Source organism: Protopterus annectens, chromosome 12.part0 (assembly GCF_019279795.1).
Source record: "Protopterus annectens isolate FY-2018-M chromosome 12.part0, PAN1.0, whole genome shotgun sequence".
Lineage (NCBI taxonomy): Eukaryota > Metazoa > Chordata > Ceratodontiformes > Protopteridae > Protopterus > Protopterus annectens.
Genome location: NC_056746.1, coordinates 211,082,300 through 211,107,995, shown reverse-complemented (window position 1 = coordinate 211,107,995; position 25,696 = coordinate 211,082,300). Strand labels below are relative to the sequence as shown.

Below are 25,696 nucleotides of genomic sequence, written 5' to 3'. Positions count from 1 at the left end.
CCTTTGATGACTTTGCCTGTGATTGAAGAGTAATTTCAGAGGGTAGCTATGGATATTGTGGGGCCTTTGAGTACCCCAAGTTCCACAGGAAAAAAGTATATCCTAGTGGTAGTAGATTATGCTACAAGATACCCTCAGGCAGTGGCCTTGTCCTCCATTGAGACAGAAATTGTGGCAAATGCGTTGTTAGAGATTTTCAGCAGGGTAGGTTTCCCAAAAGAAATACTGACCGACAGAGGTGCCAATTTCATGTCAGACTTGCTGGCTTGTCTGTGGAAGTACTGTGGGATGAAGTACCTGAAGATCACCCCAGACTAATGGTCTTGTTGAGAGGTTAAACTCTACAATCAAGTCCATGCTACGGGCATTTGCAGACCAGTTTAAGAGGGAGTGGGACAAATATTTGCCTCATCTGTTGTTTGCTTACAGAGAGGTTCCCCAGGAATCCACATTTTTTCACCCTTTGAGTTGCTGTATGGGCATAGGGTGAGGGGGGGGGGCTCTAGATTTAACTTGAAATGAATGGGAAGGTGAGTGTGAATCTCACAAGGAACTTGTTGTGACATATGTCCTAAACCTCAGGACAAGGCTCAGGGAACTCATGGGTTTGGCCCAAGAGAACCTGGCAGAAGCCCAACAGCAGAAAAAGTTCTGGTATGACAGAAATGCCTGAGCTAGAGAGTATGCTATAGGGCAGCAGGTAATGGTTCTCATTCCTCTGAGACACAACAAGCTGCAAGCAGTTTGGGAGGGACCATACAGGGTGATAAGGAAGGTCAGTGATATTAACTACATGGTGGAACTGCTAGGCAGAAGGCAAGGGCAAAAAATGTGCCATGTTAAGATGATGAAACCTTACCATAATAGGGAAGTCCTTGTGCTGAGTATTTGCAATGAATTTCAGGAGGAGTCTGAAGGAGATCTGGTGACTGATCTCCTCAGTGAGGCTTGGACTGACACCTCAGTGGAAGGGGTAGCAATGTCCTAGCAGCTATCTCCTACCTAGGTTTGAGAAATCCGAGCAGTGTTACAGGAGTTTGGGGACATGTTCACTGGGAAACCAGGATACACCCACCTGGTGCATTACCAGGTCAATACATGACCCCAAAGGCCTATTAGACAGACCCCTTATAGGGTTCCTGAGAGAGTCAAACAGACTCTGAGAGAGGAGATACAGGAAATGTTGGAATTGGGGTAATTCAAGAGTCCAACAGTACCTGGGCCTCCTCATTGATGCTGGTGCCAAAGAAGGATAGCAGCACCAGGTTCTGTGTGGACTACAGGAAATTAGTCATACAGATTCAGATGCTTACCCCATGCCTAGGACAGATGAGGCCCTAGAACAGCTGGGCGGGGCTAAGTATCTTATCACCATTGATCTTACCAAGGGTTACTGGCAGGTGCCCATGACTCCCAGTGCTAGAGAGAGGTCAGCCTTTGTGACTCCGTTTGGCTTGTATGAGTTCACAAAGATGCCCTTTGGCATGAAAAATGCCCCAGCTACTTTCCAGAGGCTGGTAGAGCAGGAGCAGGAGGATTTGCTCTTGCTTACCTAGATGATATTACCATCTACAGCCATTTCTGGCAAGAGCACCTTCAACATGTCAGGGAGGCGCTGGGCAGACTACAGAGGGCAGGGCTGACCATTAAGCTGAGCAAATGTCAGGTGGGTATGGCAGAGGTCTCCTACCTGGGACATAGAGTGGGGAGTGGTAAGATCAGACAAGATCCTACCAAAGTGGAAGCCATTCAGGCATGGCCTGCACCTGTTACCAAAAAGCAGATGAGGGCATTCTTAGGGACAACAGGGTACTACAGAAAGTTAATCCCCAGTTATAGTATCATAGCTGCTCCCCTCACAGACCTGGCAAGGAAAAACAGGCCAGATAAGGTAGTGTGGACCACAGCATGTTAGCAGGCATTCCAAAAATTTAAAGAAGCTTTGGGAGGACCCCCTGTGCTAGCCAGTCCAGCAAATAATTTGTTGTGCAGGTGGATGCTTTGAACTATGTGGTGGGGGCTGTACTTAGCCAGATTTCTTCAGAGGAAGAAGAGCACCCAGTGGTTTATCTCAGTTGTTGGCTCCAACCCAGGGAGGAATGCTATGCAGCTATAGAAAAGGAATGTCTAGCCATAGTGTGGGCACTGCAGAACCTTCAGCCTTATTTATATGGAAGAAAATTTGCTGTAGTTACATATCACAATCCCCTAACATGGTTACGCCGAGCCAGCCAGCAAAATGCCAGGTTGCTAAGATGGAGCCTAGGGTTGCAAGCATATGATATGTCAGTGCAGCACCACAGTGGGGTTATCAACACCAATGCAGATGGGCTCTCAAGACAGGGAATGGGGTAAGGTATACCCATATAGACCTAACTCGCTGAAGCAATGTTTCTCAAGGGACACTTACAAACTAGCTTGAGTTCTCCAGGGGTGGTGAGGGGGAGATATGTGAAGGCTGCCAGCCTAGCTAGATAGAATTTTGTAGATAATTCTATGTCATTTGTAAATATTAATATACTCCACAGGCTTGGTTTACAAATGTAAATAGAACTATATGTTATGTTTAAACCATATGTTGTACTGAGCTTCAAAAATCTAACCACAGTGCACTCTGCTGGAAGAAAGCTGATACGTCAAGCATTGTATGACTGTTTGATCTCAAGCACGGAGACATGATGTCTGGGCCAGGAAATTCTTTCTGTTGTCTTGATTTAATAGATAATTACTAAGGTTTTATATGTATAATGTCTTTTATTGCTGTGGCTTCCTGGAAGGTGCAGCTTACTAAGAAATGTAAATTATGAGTTTCTGTTAACCTAGGAACTAAAGAATTGTTAAGAATGATGTAATCTGAAATGATTCACAGTACTCTGTTATCAATTTAAGGGCAGAAAGAAAGGAGAACATTTTGGATTTTGTCTGAACCTGAAGACATCAACTCAGCAGCACTCTGCCTTTACTCTGTAAATAGGATCTTAGATCTTAGTATTTCTCTTGGAGTTAGATAGAGATTTAGCCAGTTAGTCTAGCTGTTTTCTATATTTATGTCAGACTATCCGACAATATTATTTTTAAGTTTCCTGTGATCTCTGAACTCTGTAATGTCATTATGTTAAAGTAATAAGATTCGTCTTGTGTTTTATTATTTATTATTAAATATTTTAAACCTTTCAGCTGTGGCTGTTTTGTATAGAAATAATTTAAGCTCTTAGAGTACATTGCATGTATTTAGTGATACTGTCCATGACACTCCAATAGCTTTACTCTGGGTCACACTTACTATTTGTATAACAGTAATATTACACAGTGAAATTGATCACCTTTTGGGAAAGGCCTTATTAGTAGCTGATAAGAGTAGTTGGTAGCAGTGATTAGTACCTTATAGCCTGTCAGGAGGGAGCATAGCTGGAGAACCTGTTACAGCCTTCCCCAGGAGTGTCTGTGTGTTTGTATATAAACCAAATCTCAAAGTGTGTGTGTGTCAGAGTTCCTATTAGAACTCTAAATGCTTGAAATGTTGAATGCCATATGGTTGACACCATATGATCGACATTTCAAGAGTTCGAAGGTTAAATGTAACAGCACCGTTTGGAGCAGAATGGAAGAATTTCTCTTTTGTGCACTGAAGTGCGATCTCGGAGTTGGTATATTTAAGTAGGAGGGGTGTGGGGTGCAGGGGGGCTTGCCCCCTGCCTGCAACATTAAGGTAACTTTTTTTTTGTTTCATTATATATTAAAACTTTTAAACTTCGATCATATGTTGTCGAACATATGGGATTCAAAGTTTAGAAAGTTTGAATATAGCCTATAACTCATACCATACCTTTTGGCCACAGAACTAGGACTGAAACACAAAAGGCGGGGGTGTATCCATATTCATCAAGGATACCCACACCTCCAGGTTAGTGGTGCAGCACAATGCATCAGAGAACATCCATGTGCAACTAACAATGGGCAAAACTGCAATCCAAATTGTAGCTTGCTACAGGACACCCACCATGACCCAGGACCCCCATTCCGCATTTCTGGAGACACTGGGAAATATGAAGGTCCTACTAAACACCCTAATACTTGGTGATTTCAATTAACCAAACATAAACTGGGAGAACTAGACAAGTACTAACTTCCTTGCCAAACGCTTCCTAGAATTTATACACTCGAATGCCCTAGATCAACTTGTCAACACCCCCACCAAAGGGAACAACATATTGGAACTGGTCATCACCAACATGGGGTGACCGGTGTTCCACACCAGAGGTCAACCCCTCGCTGGTTAGATCAGACCATAGACTAAGCACTCTGGATATCCACATTCTGCCCCACCCCCAATCAAGGAAACTACCGTGAAAAAATTTTCAAAAGCAAACTTCACATTACTTAAGACCGAGGTGGAAAGGTTCACAGCCCTCACGCTAAAGGACAATGCTGTCCAAGCTGCTGAAACCTTTACAAAGGCACTCTATGAGCATCTGCAGGAATGCATGGATTGTGCTATCCCAAGTAAAACCAATAATCACTCCTCCAAGAAAAGGAAACCAGTCTGGTGGACCCCTGCCATAAACAAGCTATACAACAGAAGGAGGAAACTAGTACAGAAAAGAGTAAAATCCCAAGAAGGAAAGATATCCCTGATCAGTATCAGCAAGAAACTTTGATCCCTCATTAAATCATCCAAGGCTAGTTTTGAAAGAAAAATTGCCAGTGACTCTAAAGATAACCACAAAACATTCTTTAGCTATGTCAAGAACCTAAGTGGAAACTCTCAGATCTGCTCTGAGTTAGTGCAGAATGGCACAAAATACACTGAACCAACTGATATTCCCAACATTTTGGCAGACAGGTTTAGTGCAAACTTCACCCCTCTTTCACCCCCTAAAGGGCCGATAACCATATCAGATGAATGTAAGGCTCAGTCAATCACCGACACACAGGTTAAAACAGCCCTCTCCAAAACCATAAACACAGCTTCAATGGGTCCGGACGGTGTTCCAGGCTGTTCTTACTAGAGCTCCAAAATGAACTAACTCCTCACCTAAACACACTGTTCAAACTCAGCCTCTCTACAGGCTACATACCCATAGACTGGTGCATAGCAACAGTTATCCTGCTCCACAAAGGTGGAGCCACAACGGACCCCAGGAAATATCGCCCTATAAGCCTGACTAGCCTGGTCTGCAAGGCTATGGAGCACATCATCATGGAACTCATTAACAGAGACATTGGGAACCTCCAAAATTTACACCCTACCCAGTTTGGCTTTGTTAAGGACAGATCATGCCTCCTAAACCTGGTGGACTTCTTTGAGACAGTTACCAAGGCATTAGACGAGGGAAATAAGGTTCACACAGCCTACCTAGTCCTTGTAAAGGCTTTTGACACCATTCCCCATTCTAGTATTATAGACAAGCTCACCAGCTTGAACATAAACCCCTACATCATGAGATGGGTTGCCAACTGGCTCATGGATAGAACCCACATGGTGAGAGTTGCAGGCTTTATGTCCGACTCTAAACCGGTTACAAGTGGCATCTCCCAGGGCTCAGTCCTAGGACCCCTCCTGTTCGGTATATACTTCTCAGAGGTACAGGCAAGCATAGGAGGACTATGGCTGACCAAGTTCGCAGACGACTGCAAACTAGGGGCCATAATTGATTCCCTGGCTGATACAGACACCCTCCAGAAGAGTCTCACTGAGACGGATACCTGGGGTCAAAATCATGGCCTCAAACTAAATGCCAAAAAGTGCATAGTCATCCCCTTTGGAAAAAACAAAGTACCCATGAACTACCACATAGGTGGTAGTCCCCTAAATTCAGAAAATGTAATAAGGGATCTGGGGACCCAAGTAGATAGTAATCTCTCCTTTGATAATCATATTGCCAAGGTGGTTAGAAAATCCTTCTATGTAGCCCACCTAATCACAAAAGGGGTTCACATCTAGAACAAAAGAGGTTATTGTGCCTATCTACTCATCACTCATTAGACCCATCATAGAATACCATGCCCCATTTGGGATGTACCTTACAAGACACCTGTAACAGCTGGAAAGACCACAAAAGTACCTCACCAAGAGGATTACTGGCCTCAAACAGATGCCCTATGCAGCCCGACTCAAGAAACTCCAGCTGTACTCAGTTGCATACTGCTTAGCCAGAGGTGATCTCTGCCTGACATACAAGGCCATGTCCAACCCAGAATTGATGGACATGCTACACCTAAAAAAAACAAATCCCGGAGAGCCACATGCTCTAGAGATATAAACCTCACCACAACTATAAATAGGACATGCTGGAAGGATAGATTCCTGTCCCAGAGACTCCCCATGCTTTGGAACAGGATTCCATTATATATCAGGCAGAGCCCCTCACTAACACTCTTCAAGAGAAACCTTGACGGGTGGATGGGAAACAGAAAATTTACCCCTGGGATCACTGCAGTGGCTCTGCTGGACAGTGGCACAGGGAACTAACGGCTATGCTAGATAGGGGCACAGGGAACTAATCTAAGGGGGTGGCGAAAACCAACACAGTTCTGGCTAGGTTTATAAATGCCCTTGGGAAGATAGCCTAGTACTTACCTATAAACCTATGAACCTATATAATATAGACCCATGTGTCAGCTACTTGGGAAGGGACACAAAGCACTGGTTGGACAGAGAGGGTACCGGAAGTTTCGGCTTAACTACTCGGCTGAGATCTAGACCCTATAGCTGTGCCAGTGGGGAGTCTTACTGGGGATCTGGAGAGCAAGGGAGAAACCAGCCCCAGACTTATGCTGATCTCTGTGTGCTCTTAAGGGAAATTGTACTTTAACTTGTGTGTACTTGTTATTCTTCCCAATGTGCATGCCTGTCACTGGTGCTAGTGGTGATGATTGAGGCTCCTTGATTACTGGGCCAGTGTATGGGTGTCACAATATGCTTTTTGTGATTTAATTTTTAATTCTTATCAGATTAGCATTGATTTGACAGCACAATGTAATTAGTGGTATGAAAATACAATTGTTTTAAAAAGATTTTGGTTTGAGTTATTTTTAGTTCTGATGAAGTTCATTAAATCTAAAAGGATGAAAGCACTACAGTGCAATACAATAAAATATGTGATTTTTATTACTGGCATGACTGAATCCATTGTTTTTTTTTTTTTTTTGTTTTGTTTTGTTTTGTTCATTGGTGCTTCAATGGTGGTACACTAAGAGTTTTCAGTAATAAGCAGAATGTTGGGGTATATCATCAGATGGACAAACTCCATAAGGAAACAGATTATCCTTCTGGAGCTTGTCTGTCTGATGATACTGCTCATTATAGGCAGTGGTCAGGCAGTTCTGAAGGCCATAAAAGAAAAGGGACATCAGACTGCTGGAAGGATTCCAGTGAAAAACCAACAGAAGGGTGTGGGTGGCTGAGGGAAGATATGACATTAATGCTTTTGCTGCTAAAGACCAGGAGAAAGGGGGGAGGGTTACTTCAGGTGGGTGTAAAAATCATGCTGGAGAGATATGAAAGGACCATCCTGAGCAGGTAACAAAGAGGGTAGAAGCATAGACAGTAGATTATACAGACTAAGTACTCAGAGCTACAATAAGGGTGAGGCTAATTTTATACTTGCTCAAGGCACCAACTGGTAGGGCATGATAAATATTTTTAAAAAGTTTGAGAGCCTACAAGTTTCAGTTATTGTGATGAGGTCATGGAGAAATCAAGAGGGTATGTGTCAGAGGGAGATAAGCCTCTCACTCTGCTTGTACAGCCTTTCTTGGCTTTCAAAAGTTTTGCCTTTTCATATTTCCATCCTATTCCACCCTCTGTCTTCTATTCTTCCCACCACAAACCATGGCTGACTACAGCAAGGATCCTAGGAAGCTACTAACATATAACTCCAGAGAAATAAAGCCATAAACAGCAGTCATTAAACAGAAAAACTTTGATCTTTCCTGACAATTTACCTGAAAGAAAATGGGTCTATATTATATAGTCGAAGTTTCAAAACTTCAAACCTCACATGAGCGAATTCATATGAGGGAAGTTCGAAACATCGACTATATAATAAAAAAAAAAAAAAAAAAAAAAAAAACTCACCTTAACACTCGGAGCAGGAGGGCAAACCCCCCCGCACCCCCACACCCCCCTACTTAAATATACCAACTTAGAGAACGCACTTCAGTGCAGAAAGGGAAAATTTCCCATTCTGCGTGTGAAGAGCCATTGACTTTCACCTTCGACCTTTCCGACGTTCGATCATATGATGTCGACCATCTATGATTCGAATATCTGAATGTTCGGTCATCTAATATAGACCCAAGAAAACTGCAGATACATGCAGCAATTATTCTGTTTTCTGCTGTTACTTAGCAAATTAAAGTATCAACAATTTTGACTAGTGGAAATAACAATAATTAAAGCAGAGTACTATGTTCTAAGTTAACATGATAGTTGGTAATGTTCATGGTCCAACCAGCTATTTAAGATATGCCCATTCAGATGGCTCACAACTTGAAAAACAGGCATAGCTAAATCCTTGAGACTGATATTTGCTGTTTTTTGTTTCAACTTTGCTATATTTCACAGTCCCAATATCACATCTTACATGCTAAACAATCCATGTCTGAATTAACCTAAGTATTTCATGGGGCAGTAAGAAGCTTCTGAGTCCTGAACACTTTTTACTCAGTTCATTTTTCAAAATACTGTCTGGTTGTTCTGGCCAAAATATAAGCAACCCACAACGTTTTGTAGTAAATGAAGTTTTGAAGAGCTGTGCAGGGGGATTCCTCCCTCATTTCAGTGTATTTATTCAGAATCAGAGATGAATGTCTGCATCTGCTAAATCAGCAATGAGTAAAACAAATAACCAGCTTTACATTAGATGTGCAGGAAACCCTATCCTTCTGGATGGTTCAGAGTTCAAAGTTCTCAGATAACATACACATTTATTTCTGTATGTCAAGAATGTTAATAACCCTTCCAATGAAAAGTTCCCTTAAGCCTACATAAAATGAGACAAATACAATAAACAGCTCTAATTAAATAATTAAAGAAGGCACACTATTATATGAACATGAAACAGTACGTCTAGAGATTGTCATGAGTGATAATGTCTGAACAAATTGTGTTTTATAGGTAAATAAATTAAAATTATAATGTAAATCTGAGTTGTATGACGCATCAGGGAAAAATTAAAGTCTCAAGAGGATTACACAACTGCATTTTCCAACCCCTTCCTTAAGTCACATGATTATTAATCAGGAAATGTAAGCTACTGTTTTCAAGTGCAGACGATTTCTGAGGTGAGAGAAGTAATTGTCAGAAGAAAAGAAAAATGGCTTCTGTGGAAAGCTGGATTTTAGCTGTTGCAGTACTGGTTATCCTTTTAATGTAGGTATCATTTCTTTAGACTTTGTTTCTGTTTAACTCTGTTTCTTTGGAAGCATATTTGCAAGCAGTTGTTCTACTCACAGTTTGATATTGAATGGTCTCTCTGCTTGTGCATAACCAGTGCAGATTTTCAAATAGAAAATAATTTTCCAAGGAGTTAAAATAAGTTATGATCCTCCTAGAATTCCTTGACATTTCATAGAGTTTTACAAATAGTTTTTCAAATTAATTATTGCACAAACTATTTGCTTGTATGTACTATTAGCTTAGTGGAACAATATACTCAAACAAATGTTTTGTAATGTTGCACTGTAGCTGTTATGTGTATCAGAAACATTTACTCCCAGAATGTCCTGTGAGGTTGATAGTGAACATTGAAGAAGCAGTAATGGATGCAGTGTTTTCACATTAATCTCAGATCCAGGCAGTACTGCGACAGAATTCAAAGCAATGATTGTTTCATACCTTGTATTTAGTAACCTCTACAAAGTAAGAAAAGAACATGTTATTGACCATTATGTGACTTGTAAATTCTGTACACCTTTCCTTAGTGGAAATAAAAGACAATATTCATATATTAAGTTAATTCTAATCAGAAAATACCTTTTTATTCCTTTACTCTAAATCCAAGGCTGACATATAATAGAAAATATTAAAGTCTGTTTCCTCCATTTCCTTTAGTCATGGACTACATTTTGGTTTTATGGCCGATATCCCATTATTTCTGTTTGCTAACTGCTGTTGCAGCATATGCTACTTTACAGTGCCACTCCTGAAGCCATTAAGTTGTGTGGATGCAAACGGGGCTAAATTCAAATAGTTCATAATAAGTTCAAAGAGTTGCAAGCTTTCTTTTATTCCTTGCTAAACTTGGAATAAGCTTCCCTATACTGTAAGATATAGTTCTCTAAATATATCTGCAGACATAGTGCAACTACCACTGTGGTGTAACCTAGAAACCACGAAAATGGAACTCAAGCGTAAGCCACTCCTGCTATAGAACCTGCTGTTCTACACAAAAAAGTGTTCAGAATCTGTGCATATGTACAAGTGGACACATTCTTAACTGTCAAGCTTTCCTAATGCTGCCTGCATAGATTTGCTTCAATAGTCTGAATTTATTAACCTTGCATTGCTGATATGCACTGATTAGTTCCTCAATTTAAATGTAAACACTTTACAATGTGTTAGTCTATACTATAACATACACTGCATTTTTAACTCACATGACTGTATTAATCGTTGTCTCTTTATTGGTTATTTTGCACTGTATTGCAAATGGTATTCTTTTTTTTCTGAATGTGTCAGGTTCCAAGCTTATAGATAAAAAGGGTCCTTGGATCAGATCACCTAACTGGTAAACAAATACTAGTAAATAGATACAAATAAAACAGAAATATACTAATCTAGTTTACTTAATTTAGGATTTCTATCTATGAGCAATCCTAAAATGATTTCACTTTGTGTCTTTCATTTCTAATTCCCTCCCAAGTGTTGACGTTATAATTCTGATGGCATTTCATTTTGAATTATTATTAATAGTGGTAGTATTATCGCAACCAGATTGGTTGACGATCAGGCAATATGTTTGTTAATGTTTTCAAAATGTTAAATACTGTGTTTTCTGTAACAGTTCAGGTTGTTTTTGGGAGTGTTATCACTGAAAAGTAAAAAACATACCGTGGTTGTTTCTTTATGCACTTGACTGCCAGCATGTTGGTTATTGCAAGCCTGCCCTCTAAACGTTCCTTTTTTTGTGGCAGCAAAAAACAATGTCTGCTAACCTAAGAAGGGGACTGTAAACTCCTCAGTACTTCAAATCCTTCACAAAAGTGCATGGTAACACAAATGCTGTTATTCTACCAAGTCTGTATAACAGCAATGTGTAAAATATGGCCCCGTTATGTTATCAGTAAATGTAAGCAGCTTTGAAAATACTACTGTGTTTCTTCTGCATTTACCCACAACTTGATTCCGAAAATACTTACAGTGACACCAAAGAAACATTCTCCTTTCAAGCGATGACATTGCCTGGCCGGATGCAATCAGTCGCTTTTACAGCATATTCCCTTGCCCAGAACTGTTTTTAAAGGTTGACAGTTCCCATGCCAGCCCAAAAGGGGGTAAAAAGCAGCTGACAGTTCCTACTCCAGCCGTAAAAGTGGGAGAAAGCAACATATACAGATGTGATACTTTCACCAGTAAGCACTCATACACTCCCGGGGCCAACACAGCATGTGCAGGATTGAAAGAGAAAGCTGACAGAGTGCATTTCTGTTCTTTTGCAACCAAGTCCCACAACAAGCTACTACATTTTCCTCACATGCCGCTCGGGTCATCTCAACTCCCATTTCCAGGACAGTACAATATGGCATGCAGGCTGAAATAATTGCACATTACTGTTTTTTCACAACATGTGCTGGCCCGAAAAAGAACCACGCAGCAGGCGGACTTGAAAGAAGAGAATTGCTGCCAGTGAAGTGTGGAAAGAAAGACGAACAGTATGTTTTTTCTATTTTATTGCCATCACTACAGAACTGCGGTGGTGGTGCTGCGGTAGCGTTGTCGCTTCACAGTAAGACGTTGTCCTGTTCGATTCTCAGCTAGAGCATCTTCTGTGTGGAGACATGCGTGAATGGGCGTACCTTCATTGAAGGTTGTGCGTCAGGGCCGGCAACTCAACACATAAAAATCTACTGCCAATCATTAGCGGACCGGAGTTCCGCTGTGGCGACCCCTAACCGGGAAAAGCCGAAAGACACAACAACATTGCCATCACTACAGAAAAGACAATGTTGTGGTATAATACACATTACACTACATTTCGCCAACATTAATGACACTATTTCAAGAGCGTTATGTGGTTTTCACAACCGTGAACATCTGGTTGCAGTAATACGTAACTACCTTAATAACCATCTCATGTGCTTGCATTTGTTTATATTCTATACATCTTTATCTGTAAGTGTTACGAATATTGGCTTTACATGATTACTGTGTAAGTATGTAAAACATGGATAGTTCAAATCATTATTCATATGTATAGTTCCATGTATATTGAGCATTTATCTGCATTTGTTTTGAAGTTCTTTCCAGCAGACATTACCAGTCAACAAACAATCAGTCAAACAAACAAACAATCAAACAAATAGCTAGAAAACAAAAAAAAACAATAATATAAAAAAAAAAAAAAAAAAACATGGGTACACTGCTGAATTTTCCACTGTAAGTTGTCATTCACAGATGAGTACAAAACACACTGCATAACTGACCCGGGTTTGATTAGCTGCTCAGGTGACTGATGGAGCAGCAGGGAAAGATGAGTGGGGAGGGAGCTCATTGGTGATGCTCCATAAGGGGAGGAATGGTCCAAAGATGGAAGCTGCCCTCGGATGTAACCTGTGAGCATGGGGGACAGGGAATGGGAAAGTGGGAAGGGTATATAAAGTAAAAAAAAAAAAAAAAAAAAAATCACCAGATGGAAACACAGAGGGCCACGCCTCAGGATGCCCTTAAGATCCATAATCAGCCCCAGCAACATGTTGGTAGACTCGGCATGGACATGGGGTGCTGGAGGCTGGGGCAGTATAAATGAGGTCTGGGGGGACCAAATAAAAAGTACTGAGTGATCGAAAAATTGACACATCACCTTAAAAATATGTTTAACTAAAGAAAATGTAACTGATTCTAGCAGAGTATTACAGTGATGAAAAGTCCATTTAGTAGCTTGTTTGTAATAAAAGTCATAGGCAGCCAAACCAAAAGACATGAGGTTTGGAACAGACCTTTTTGTCCTGGGACATCTTCAAGTGGGGCTAGATACATAGGTTAGCAAGAATTAAGAGAATAAGGGGAGGATAGGGTTAATTGGGATGTAGAGCTGTTTAGGAGGAAATGAGGTAAGGGTAGGGAGGGGCTAGGGAGGGGCTTAGATGGTTTTTTCAAGTGTAACTGAGGTAGGTTCATAGGTACGTAAGTACTAGGCTATCTGCCCAAGGGCATCTATAAGCCTAGCCAGAATGTGTTGGCTTTCGCCACCCCGTTAGATTAGTTCCCTGTGCCTCAGTCCAGCAGAGCCATTAGTTCCCTAGGAACTCTTAGGAGTCACATTTTTGGCGTGAACTTGCTAGGACAAGTTCTTCGTCCAGATGACCTGTAGGTATTAAGACTAGAGGTAGGCCTTTGAGGTACTGGGTGAGTAAAAAAAAAAAAAAAGAAAAGTTCTGTTCTGTTTGTTTCCCACAAGTATGGCGTAGTAGGTGGGGAGGGCTGATGGGGCAGTGGCTACTGTCTTTGGATAGGGTCAGAAAAAAAAGGTTAATGAGGAAGAAGAAGGAGTGTAAGACAGATGATTGTACCAGGACGGTCTTTGCAGCATTAGGAGAGGTGAAAAGGTCTGCTATGCAGTGCATTTTCTGTGGTGGTGGGGGGGTGCTTATCCATTCACAGCTTGTTTTTTTTTCCCCATTCCTCTTCTTAACGCTTTGACATAACTACTGTCTAATTGCTGGCTTAATAAGGCAGAGCGTAGAATGGACGTATATTCATCCCATTAAGTTGCTTATTGTGGTTTTCCATGGGTGATTGACATTGGGGATTGTGAGCATGTGCATTATGCTGCTGACTATTATGGGGGAGGGGCGATGGTTGAAAAGCTGGGGCTTGCTATATGTAAAATTATAAAAAAAAAAAGGCAGATTAGCAAGAGGGAGAGGTGAATCAGACCGGGGATTGGAGCATTTTCAGAGGGAAATGGCTCATTCTACTACTGTCTAACTGCTGGCTTAATAAGGCAGAGCGTAGAATGGCCGTATATTCATCCCATTAAGTTGCTTAGTGTGGTTTTCTGTGGGTGAGTGACATCAGGGATCGTGAGCATGTGCATTATGCTGCTGACTGTTATGGGGGAGGAGGGATGGTTGAGAAGCGGGGGCTTGCTATATGTAAAATTATAAAAAAAAAAGGCAGATTAGCAAGAGGGAGAGGTGAATCAGACCGGAGATTGGAGCATTTTCTCAGAAGGTATTCAGAGGGAAATGGCTCATTCTCTCAACTGTCCAGATTTTGACTCATACTTTTGGTCTGCTCCTCATGCAATTGGTGGTTTTCTGGCAAGTCATCGAAGAGTGAAGGCACAGCATAACCCTCAACTGTACAGATTTTCACCAAATGTCGAGATTTTGTCTCATATTGTGGTCTACCCCTCATAAAAATTGTCCCTTTGTTCTCCAGCTGTAGTGGTAATTGTCAGCCCTGTGAATTTGTGGGCTGCGAGGGGATCTGTGATTAATGGATCAGTACCATGTCAGGCTTCCCAGGTAGGTTACCCTTTTCTCTCTCTCTCTCTCTCTCTCTCTCTCTCTCTGTATCTCTCTATCCAGGTAGTATGGGCTAGGTCCGTCCTCAGGAGCAGACATTATTGGGGTTAGAGTAGCATCGGCGGTACAGGCTGTGTGGGTTGCTACTTTCAAGGGAAGTGCAGGTTTTCATGGGTTTTTCACGGGCTGAGAAATGCAGTTACCAGTGGTCCGTTGCAGCACATGCATGTTAATGGTAACCGCGATGACAAGGGGGTAGTGGGTTTCTTAATGCCAGAGTTTGGATGTTGGTAACTTTAACTCCCACTACTGCTGATTTTCTTGGTGTTGTCCTTAGCACTTACCTTGGAAAGTTCATTGGCCCAGAAGGGCAATAGACGTAGGTCACTGAGCTATATGGAGGGGAGGGTTCTAGCATTCTGTTGTTAGCACTTTGACTTGTTCTGAAGTACCTTATAAATGATGGAAAATGCAGGGGATAAAGGAGGGACGGCAGCCGCCCAATGTAAACATTTGGAATCTTTGTATAAGTGTTTGACTTTATAAATTCTAAGAACTGCATTTGTAATGTTTGCAGAAATTCTAACCTTTCATACCTTGTAAAAATTAAATGCCGTGTGGTATGGGTAGGATTGTATCAATGAAGCCTGGCTAATGAAAGCATTTGATAATATTGTGGGTTTCATTGCCATACAGTTATCATCTTCAGCAGCAGCCTCATTCTTCCCATTTTACAAAGAGTCAATGTCACATCACCAATAATCAGTTACCAAATCACCTTGAGCCAATGCATACATTGCCAAGTGGCTGATTGGTCTTACAAATGATTACCTCTTTTATTTCTCAGAAGTCTGTTTTTGTTTAGTTTGTACCAAAGTTGCAGTTTTGCAAATAAATAAATAAATAAGTAAATAAATATTTTTATTTTGAATAATACATACATTGTTAATCAGATGGTGATAGTGCTGCAGTCATGTGGAGCGGATACATGGTTAGTGCCATGCTATGTTGTACCTGCATTTTCAGTATTAACATGTGCAGACAGCAGTTTACACCTAGTTAAGCAGTTCATTAGACAAGTAAGGTAGAACTCAGGTAAATAATTCAAATGGAAGTAGCTTGCTAGAAAATTACTGCAATTCCTTCATTTTATGCAGTCCGTTGTATTGTGGTGCTAAAATGAATATATAACAGTTCACTGGAGTGCTGCTATCCAGTTGGAATGATTAAGTTTTTTCTCATTTCCCTGATGTCTTTTTCAATACCTAGTTTGAATTATTCGATAGGACGGCTCCACTTTTGAGCTGGATGCTTTGGTTATTGGGTCTTATAAGATTTCTATTAGGCAATAGTGTTTCTTTCTGGACACTAAAGAATACTTAGAGTAGATTCCTGATAATTTAGAAGAATGCAGCTGGTAGTTTGCATTTATCTTATAGATCCTTTCTTAGTTACATCGGTAATTTAGGCAAGGGCAAAAAAAATAGTTTTTGCTAGCATGACTGAGATTGCATGTGGTATTGTTTCACGGGCTTTCCTGGATTCTTCCTAGTATCAGCTTTTGTGGGCTTTGATTGGGCGATGTAATGGCTGGCCACTAGCGGGTTTGTCTTTCCGCAGGTGCAAGAAGCAAGTACGCAGGTCAATTTAACCTGAGGCAGCAGTAAATATTTATACTACACATCAGATAACCAAATAGGGGACAGAGGTGGCCCATTGAATGATTTTTTAGAATTACAAGAATTAAGGTGGCAGATGAGAACTAATGCCACTGAACAACCAGGACTTAATAGCACTATTTCTATAAACTCTATTCTTAGGCTTAGGGCAGAAGGATACATGTAAATATCAATGTATCTATAGACAAAATGATTTTAGACAGCTATTTTTATGCATATATATGTATATATATATATATATATATATATATATATATATATATATATATATATATATATATATCTAAGGGTTTATATGTATGTCGTTATGTTTATGTTTATGTATATATGTTTGGATTTTTTTGCACATTTGTTATTAATATCTGTCTATTTATATTAATGTTTATTATAATATTTATTTAATTTGTTTTTGATGCTGGTTAACCCCAGCTTTTGTTTTGATTTATACTTATTTAGGGACTATGCCCTTTCAGAGGCATATACCTATTAGTTAATTGGTAATTAATACTAGGGAATTGATGTGTTATTTAAGTTGGGTTAGAGGTTAATTTTTGTACTTGTCTGTTATTCTGATGAAGTTTTTTATTACAAAAGACGAAAGTGCTCAATAAAATACTACCTAGTGGATCCTGATGTGCTTTATCCTAGTTGGTTATCTGGTTTGGGACTTTGTTTGCAATTTATACTACACAGTTAATGGTCAACCATCTCTTGTATATTAATTGGTGGCAGTGATAGAGTGTGAAAGCATGGATTATATCTGTCACATTTGTAGGTGAAGGGATTGTGCTAAATAATATATTGCATATGCATACTGTGGAATGTCAAACAGCTCATTTGGAAATCATGTTGGAGATGGCCCTGCTTTGCGCAGTTTGCTCTCCTGTTGGTGCTTTGGATGGTCTTTAGTGACACCTGTGGTGTTTGTGGTTTACTGGGATAGTCTGTTTGGAAGTCAATGGGCGGTGGTGCAGTGGTGTTTCAGACTTTCTTGTCTTGCTGAGGATGTGAACCGGGGTTGGTCAGGTTGAGTCATATCTCTCAAATGTACAGATTGTGCAGAATGTTCAGATTTTGCCTCATATTTTGGTCCATTTTCTCATAAAGGTGTGGTTTTCCTGATAAATCACTGACAAATTATTGAGGGTTGAATTCAGAGAAAAATGATAAACACTTGAGTTTCAGACTTTATACCTTTCAGAAAATTCAGACTGATGCAAAACCTGTTTTGTCAAAATTTTAAAAGTTTGTAGAGCAATATTTAAAAAGTGACCGTAGTTTGGCTTTTATCCTCACATTATTGATGGCGGTTTGAACTAAGCATATAAGATCTGGTAGGCATAAATTGAAAGGGGGATATTTAATATTGCACACAGTAATTGAAAACGGTAGACTCATTTACGTACCTGGGTGTATGGGTAGATACTCATTTACAGGCCAGGGTATATAGGTAGATTCAGATATTGAGTTTATCAACCAATTGGTTGCTGATAGTTATAGAACTATAGGTGTATGGAAAGAATTATAGAACTATAGGTGTATGGAAAGAATTATAAAGTCTAGGAAACTGTAAATAATGACATCATTGTTTGTTAGTTATATTAGACCCTAACTTGAGTATGGAATGACAGTATGGAAACCCTATAAGAAAATAAGTATGACTATACTGGAAAGAGTACAATGGAAATAGACAAGGGGTATCCAGGGTTGTAAAAATGTAAGTTATTATGATAGACCAAAACAGCTGACTATAGTCCCCAGATCAGACAGATAGTTAATGCAGGCGGTAGGGGATGGGCAGAGGTTTGGTTTTGCTGTGTACACAGAGAGTAGGGGGTTTGATTCTCATTGCTAATTTATTGTGACCAACCCTATTTGTAGAATGTGGGGGATGTGAAGGTAATTTGCGTTGCAGCTTGTTTGACCGAATATGCACGGAGATGTGAATAATTTTGTTATTTTGGGGCTGAATATCTGACTAGTAGCTCCTTAACTGGGTGGGGAGATTCATACCTACAAACTAGGCAATTTTTGTGACAGCAGGGTGCTTAAATTCTTTCTCCGCAGGTGGGGAATAGCAGAGTGGACATCAGTCGGTGACCTGAAGGTAGTGGGTCCGAGGTGAAAGTACAGATACCAGTGGCTGTCTCCATTGATAGAATGGTGCACAAAGGTGTTCAAGTGGGGGAGCATGAAGTAACAGTCGCTGGCCTCCTATAAGTTGTTGAAGTAAGTGATTCTGGTGGGCTGGATGTTACAGTTGTTGAAGTGCTGCACAATGAGGTCACAGGGAATCTTATTTAGTTTCGGTAACCGAATTTGGTGTGGTTTGGGTAATGTGTCAGCAACTGAAGAGGGTGTATCTTGGGGCTAGGTTCATCAGGGTTAGGAAATTCTACGAGGGGTGGGCTTCTTGCATGTGGGTGAATGCACAGCTCTCATAGGCATAAGAACTTACTGGGTTAGGGGTATTAGGGCCTTTAAGTCAGTTATCTATCAATATTCAGTTATGGTTATTGCGCAATTGTATTTGGAAGATAGGGTATGCTGCAGGGGATGCTGGGTTGAGGTTAGTTAGGAAGGACAGGAGTAATGTTGTTTTGTCCAAAGGGCACATAGATGGAGCTGTAAGTGGAATTCATATCTCTGGTTTGTAAGCGGCTTTAATTTTTCTTTACCTAATTATTAATTTTGTTGAGAATTCCTTTGGCTGTAGTGGAGTGATAATTTTATTTATAGGACAGGCTATAGGATTTTTTTTTCTTATTATTTACATGGTAGACATGGTAGGGGCTGCATTTTATGTAGATGATGAATGAGATATGCCCTTGGCGGTACATAATGGTTGTTAAGAAATTGGATTATGTGTATGTGAAGTACTTACAGTCTTTTCTTTTACAGATCACTCTGAGTGCAGATGGGGTCATGCAGAGTTGGTATTACTTGGGGGAGTAGAAAACAAATGTGGAATCAACAGGCAAGAGAAGAAGCTGATGAAGGTTTTTGGCTGATGGAGCAGTATGAAAGGAGGTCACAGGCTGCCAGCAGTGCAGCTGAATATGGAGTTTTTGGGTTTGTTGTATTTTTCTTCTCTCTACTCACAAGGTAAGGTGTTTTGGTTTGATCTTGTTCGGGGAGCATTAAGGTTGAATTTATACAGTTTTATGGGTTACGGGGTCTTCTTTGGAATGGGTTAGATAGTGTTGCAGACTTCAGGACCAGGGCATTAGCAGGTTGCATTGCATAAGTTAGGCTTGTGAACTGGGGGGGAGGGGTGATAGGAGGATTTAGCTTTGAGTTACTGTATTTTCAGGAGAGACTGCATTGGGTTGATTCACTACATTCTGGACAGTAATACCAAGTCACAGACCTTGTTTGCTCTGGTGGTTGGTTGGGTGGTTTTATTGGGCATTCTCTAGTTTGGTGGTATATTGGATTTGGTTAGTTTTGCTTGACTTGATTTATTGTGGTGTATTTGGGGTTGTACTGCTAATGGTCATGATGGTGGTTAAGTGTGTAATTGTTTATAATGGGTAGCTGGTGTGATGACAACATTTTATTAAATGGAATTTAAAGAGATTTAAGAGGGGTGTTACATTCATTGGTCAAAAAAAAAAAAAAAAAAAAAAGGTTTTCATTGTGTGGTAAAATGGGGTTGAAATGTGGCATGGTGGTATGCATTTGCCCTGCATGGTTTCAGTGGCAGTGGGTTTAATATTGGTGGTGCGCAGTAATGATAGGTTATGAGGTTTTGGGTTGCTACCTCAGCATAGGAGAGGGGTCAATGGTTTCAGCTTTTAGGTAATTGGCTGTTTTTTTGTTAGTTAATGTATAGGGTTAGGAGGCATGGACTTTGATCTAGCTTGGTTAGAAAGGAGGGGGTCACCAAATGATGTTTAGCCTAGTGCCTTTCTGGTGGTTAGATTGTGGGAAGTTGGTCAGTGAGAGGGGGAATAGCCTGGTCAGGTTGGTGGGCGAAGAAGAGGGGCAGGCTTGCCCTCTTCTGTTCCCCCTCTGGTGTTGTACCTGCACTTCAATAAGTTGGGAAGGTTAAGTGAGCGGTTGCTTTGTTGGATAAGTTGATAAGCAAGCCAAGCTGCTTATTTGGATGGTGGAGTAATTCAATAAATTGAAGGTGAGCGTGAACGCTGCCTTGTTAGTGCAAAGATAAGTGAGCAAGTGGGGGATGCTGCTTATCAAGGGTGAGTTGGTTACGCTGCTCTTATGGTTATTTTATGTTTTTCTTTCAGGGATGTCATTATCACCTGTGTCATGTTTTTGGTTGAAATTTATAATTATTGGTTAACAATCATGTTTATGGAAGTTTAATAAAGGTCATCAAATGTCATTCGGTGTTTGTGCGTTTATTGAAGTGGACCAGGAAAAATGAGGTTTGAAACAGACCATTTTGTCCTGGGACATCTTCAAGTGGGGCTAGATACATAAGTTAGCAGGAATTAAGAGAATAAGAGGAGGATATGGTTAATTGGGGTGGAGGGATATTTAGGAGGAAATGAGGTAAGGATAGGGAGGGGCTAGGGAGGGGCATAGAAGGTTTTTTTCAAGTGTAACTGAGGTAGAAGTCACATTTTTGGCGTGAACTTGCTACACTCTCTCCCTCCCCCTTGTTATTAGTGGGTTTGTAGTTATTTCAGTTTGGGAAGGTGGAAGGCAGAGAAGAGGGGCAGGCTTGCCCTCTTCTGTTCCCCCCTCTGGTGTTGGATGTGCACTTCAATAAGTTGGGAAGGTAAGTGAGCAGTTGCTGTGTTGGATAAGTTAATAAGCAAGCTGAGCTGCTTATATAGATGGTGGAGTAATTCAATAAATTGAAAGTGAGTTCGGTAATGCTCCCTTGTTAGTGCAAAGATAAGTGAGCAAGTGGGGGACACTGCTTATCTAGGGTGAGTTGGTTACGCTGCCCTTATGGTTATTTTATGTTTTTCTTTCAGGGATGTTATTATTACCTGTACCATGTTTTTGGTTGAAATTTATAATTATTGGTTAACAATCATGTTTATGGAAGTTTAATAAAGGTCATCAAATGTCATTCAGTGTTTGTGTGTTTATTGAAGTGGAACAGGACAAATACATTTCCACAGGCCCCTGAGAGAAAGCAGAACATGTTTTACTAACATAAGTTAATGCAGATACAAAATAACTGTGATTTTGTTGTGCCATGTAATAGGGTCACAGACTGCACTGTGGGAAAAGCATATAAATTATAATGTATCATCCCCTCAAAAGAGCATTACATTAAACAGTATTTATTTAGTATTAGCAAGAATGAAATGATAGGGGAGTGGTGAATGGAACACAAGCAGGAAAATTGTAGGGTACCGTTGAGGAAAGCAAGTGGAAAGGTAGACTCATGTTGAGGGAGAGGAAGTATAAAGGTAGGGGAAAGCAGATGTTGTTAGGAAATTATAGAGTAACATTCATATTTAAATTTGTCCTGCCATGTTGTAAGCAATCATAAGTATTTATTTGCTGTGAAAAAGATCAAAGTTTTTGTGCTCTGAATCTGAACTATGTCTTTCATACCTCTCAACCTTTCAGCTCAAGAATCAGAGACAAAGCCAAAAAGTAAGTGGGGGGAGGCAAAGGTCCAAAAATAAGGACAGATTTTAAATATCACTCTTACATTCTTAGAAAGTTGCTAGAATAGAACGTTTTGCATTAATAAGCATTTCTAGAAGGATATGAAGTGTGAAAATCAAACATCTGTCCTTAATAATTTACTAGAAAATCACAAATTCTATTAACAACAGACCAACCATATGAGTAAAAATCAGGGACTTTTTTCAAAACCAAAAACACTTTAAAAGTATGCTGTCTTTTTTGTCATTTCATTGTTTTACAAGTCCCTACATAATAATTACTCACTAAGAACCAGCTTTGTTTGGATTAGAAAATTATTAGCAATGTGGTCATGATACTTTGTGTTCCAAAAAGAATCAAAGTGGGTAAAATTAATTTGTGTGCTTTAATTTTTATCAAAAGTGAAATTGTGCTGAAGAGGAATAGTGAATGAATGCATATAAATCAAGATGAAATTATCCTTGAACAACATCTGTGAGACAATCTCACCTGAATAACTTGCAATAGTGTGAAGTTCCAATGTTCATATTGCACCTTAGATCTGGATACAAAAACAAAACACCAATAGCAGTCACTAAGATGACTCAAATAGCACATTAGATATTAAAAATACAGCGTCTGACTATACATGTGTCAAAGATAGGGAAGAAGAAAGGTGATACCAGCATTACATGCTGTGACAGGAGTTATTTTAAGAAATGTACTTGTTTATAGCATTATGCAGCAATACATTTGTTGAGGTGTGAAATCTTCCAGTGAGACTGTGATGTCCAGATTCTTACATGAATCTTGATACGGTCACTGTTGCAGTGGATGTTGGGTGACATTAAAAAGCATCTGTTATACTCCTTCAAAACAATGAGGTCTTCACATAGCACTTTGGCTATAGCTTTGCCGAGAATTAGCAACTCTGAATGTATGTGAAATACAGTTGGAATTATATTACTGTAGGCATTATTTTATTTATTTAACACCTTTATTAAATTATCACTTAAGACAGGCACACATACATGCATACATATATTAATAGAAAAAGAAACAAACCTTAACATTTTTTATTTACATACATTATACTTTGCATATGTGTTTTCTTTCTTTATAACAACTGTCATTCAGTCCATGTCAATTGTTCAAGTCATGCCTTTCCTAAAATCCCATCCCTCCTGAATGTTATTCTGCATGCATTATTCCCATAAACTACATTTATTTCTATGTAATTTGTTCCTTCCCTTTTCTAAATATACCACTTCCAGTTTTTTTGACTCTTTCACAATATTCAGTACTTTAAATACAATGAGTCTATAATTTGATTACCATTTCCAGGTAATTGCTTTTTTGCCAGTCAATAGTATTAAACTTAATAAGGCTTTATTATGTCTAGACAATTCAGACCATGTGTCCCAGATCAAAAGAATCATTTTCTTAGTTAAAGTCATTTGTTCCCCAATATTCCTGACAGAATATTCTATAGGGAATTTCTAAAATCTGCCAACTCATTACGCTCCCAAAAACATGTTCCCAGTTACCTCTTTCTTCTCCATCACACCTCCAGCATGTCCTATCTAGCTGAGGAAAAGTTATTAAAAGTTATTTGAAATCTTCTTGGGGCTTAAAATATATGTGCAAACACTTCCTAAATCATCTAGATTTTGTTGGATACTTGGGAGCAGTACATATATCCTAACATGCTTGCCTTATAAATTGTTTTTTTCAGTTTCTCTTCCCAATCTTTTCTAAACTCCTCCTCTGATTGATTCTTGTAGTTAACATGCAATATTTTACATGTTTTACTAACTATCCCTTTTTAAAAGCAGCTTCTTTTCTAGATTTCACTAAAAGCTTTTCCAGAGTATATATTTTTCAATTAGGAAATTACTTTGCCTTTACTCTGATATAAATCCTTGCTATGTTGTTACAATATGGCATCTGTTGCTATGATTTATTGATTGAAAATTACTTGCCCTGCTGTTAGCTTTGTATTATTCTGATTTTGCAAGGTTAATGTGATTTTTGTGAAGCAAGTTAGAATACTTTACTGTGGCTACTGTGTGTGTGAAGTAAAGCTAAAATGCATTATTGTGGCTATTATTTATTACCATCAGATTTTGGGGGATTGTGTAGTTAATAAAGTGACTGTAACTTTTGGATAGGGGGTTTGTCTTTGGATGGATATGACTGACCCTTTTGTCATTTACTCAGTTTTAATAGTCATTTTGACTCTATGGGACTAGTGTGTATTAAAGTGAAGTGAAATGGAATATTTAATGTATTTGTGTGATATTTTACTGTGGAAACGATTTCTGTAAAACAAGGCTGAATTACACTACTGTGATCACTATTATTCATTTTTATCACAACTTCTAGGTTGTAGCACATTCAACAAAGTGGCTCTAACTGTTGGTTGTAATAGTTATGTTACTCATGGGCTGCTGTTTGATTGTTAATCTCTCAATGTTCTTATAATTTGTGAATAAAGGTTAGCAGAAAAACAAAACAAGCAAACAAAAAAGATCTGTCTGAACCTCCAGCCACTCAGTTATAAAAGTAGTAGGTTTTAAGACTGAGCCTTTTGAGATTTTCATTGACAGGAAGCTAAAGGGCATACTTAATTTACTTCCACAAGTGCTGAAAGATTCTTGACAATTTTTGGAAAACAATCTCAGTTTAAGCAAGCATATGATCTACTATTTGTAACAGCACACATCAAAATATATTTACACATGGGATAGGGCTGAACTGGTTTAATGAATCTTGTGTTGTTTAGAACCCTCATTTCTCAGGCCATTAACACAGCATGCCAGTTGAGTGATTTAATTTTGAATAATAATTTTCCCATTGAAAATTATATTTTAGACAGGTGGTAGGTATTGCTATGGATACAAATTTTACACCTGTTACTACAAACTTAGTTTCAGGAGAAACTTACTGCCTTGATCAGGATGTTATTGGAGTGAGATTATCCTAGGGATCTGCTCAACTAAGTATATAATGGAGTTCTAATCTTCTGATGCTTTCAGACACCTGTGTTGTAGCATATAAAAGGGAATTTAAAATACTCAACTTCAGTAAAGCAATATTGCTTTCTTTTTCAGATGATTGTAAGGTTATTAGACATAACCTGCGGTGGTGGTGCTGCGGTAGCATTGTCGCCTCACAGTAAGACGCTGCCCAGTTCGATTCTCAGTTAGAGCGTCTTCTGTGTGGTGACATGCGTGAATGGGCATACCTTCGTTGAAGGCTTGCATCAGGGCTGGTAACTCGGCATGTAAAAATCAACTACCAATCATTAGCGGACCGGAGTTCCGCTGTGGTGACCCCTAACCGGGAAAAGCCGAAAGACACGACAATTAATAAAAATTGGAACATAGCTCCACAATGAGCATTTGTCAAACAAGATAGTTAAGGAAATGTTAAAAATATTCCTGGCTGTGGCTCACAGGACAATTCCTTTGGCAGAGACTATTCTATATACAAATGTGATAGCTGTGAGCAATATAGATTTAATTATGAGGGGGCCTAATATGGTGATATACAACTACCTAAAATGTTTCCCTTTCCTGGGCATTTGATTTGTCAGACAGCTGGTGCTGTTTTCATTGTGACTCCTTTTAAGTAGGTAAAACTGAAATGTAGCTAAAGTAACATATTTATAAACACAAAATACAGTATACTGAAGCAAGATGTTAACAATGTATTACATAACATTCTGTTGCTTGTTTTAACTA

General features: G+C 39.5%; 1 protein-coding gene across 2 annotated transcripts in view; it reads left to right on the top strand.

The window, feature by feature from the left end:
* Positions 1-9,263: 9,263 nt before the first annotated feature.
* The window catches only part of LOC122816454 (cytochrome P450 3A9-like), a 473,820-nt gene continuing 457,387 nt past the window's right edge, over positions 9,264-25,696 (top strand). For both annotated transcript variants that reach the window (XM_044089262.1, XM_044089261.1), the window contains exon 1: positions 9,264-9,376. In XM_044089262.1, the coding sequence (XP_043945197.1) occupies positions 9,321-9,376 (56 nt within the window). In that variant the 5' untranslated portion in view covers positions 9,264-9,320. The remainder of the gene's footprint in view (positions 9,377-25,696) is intronic.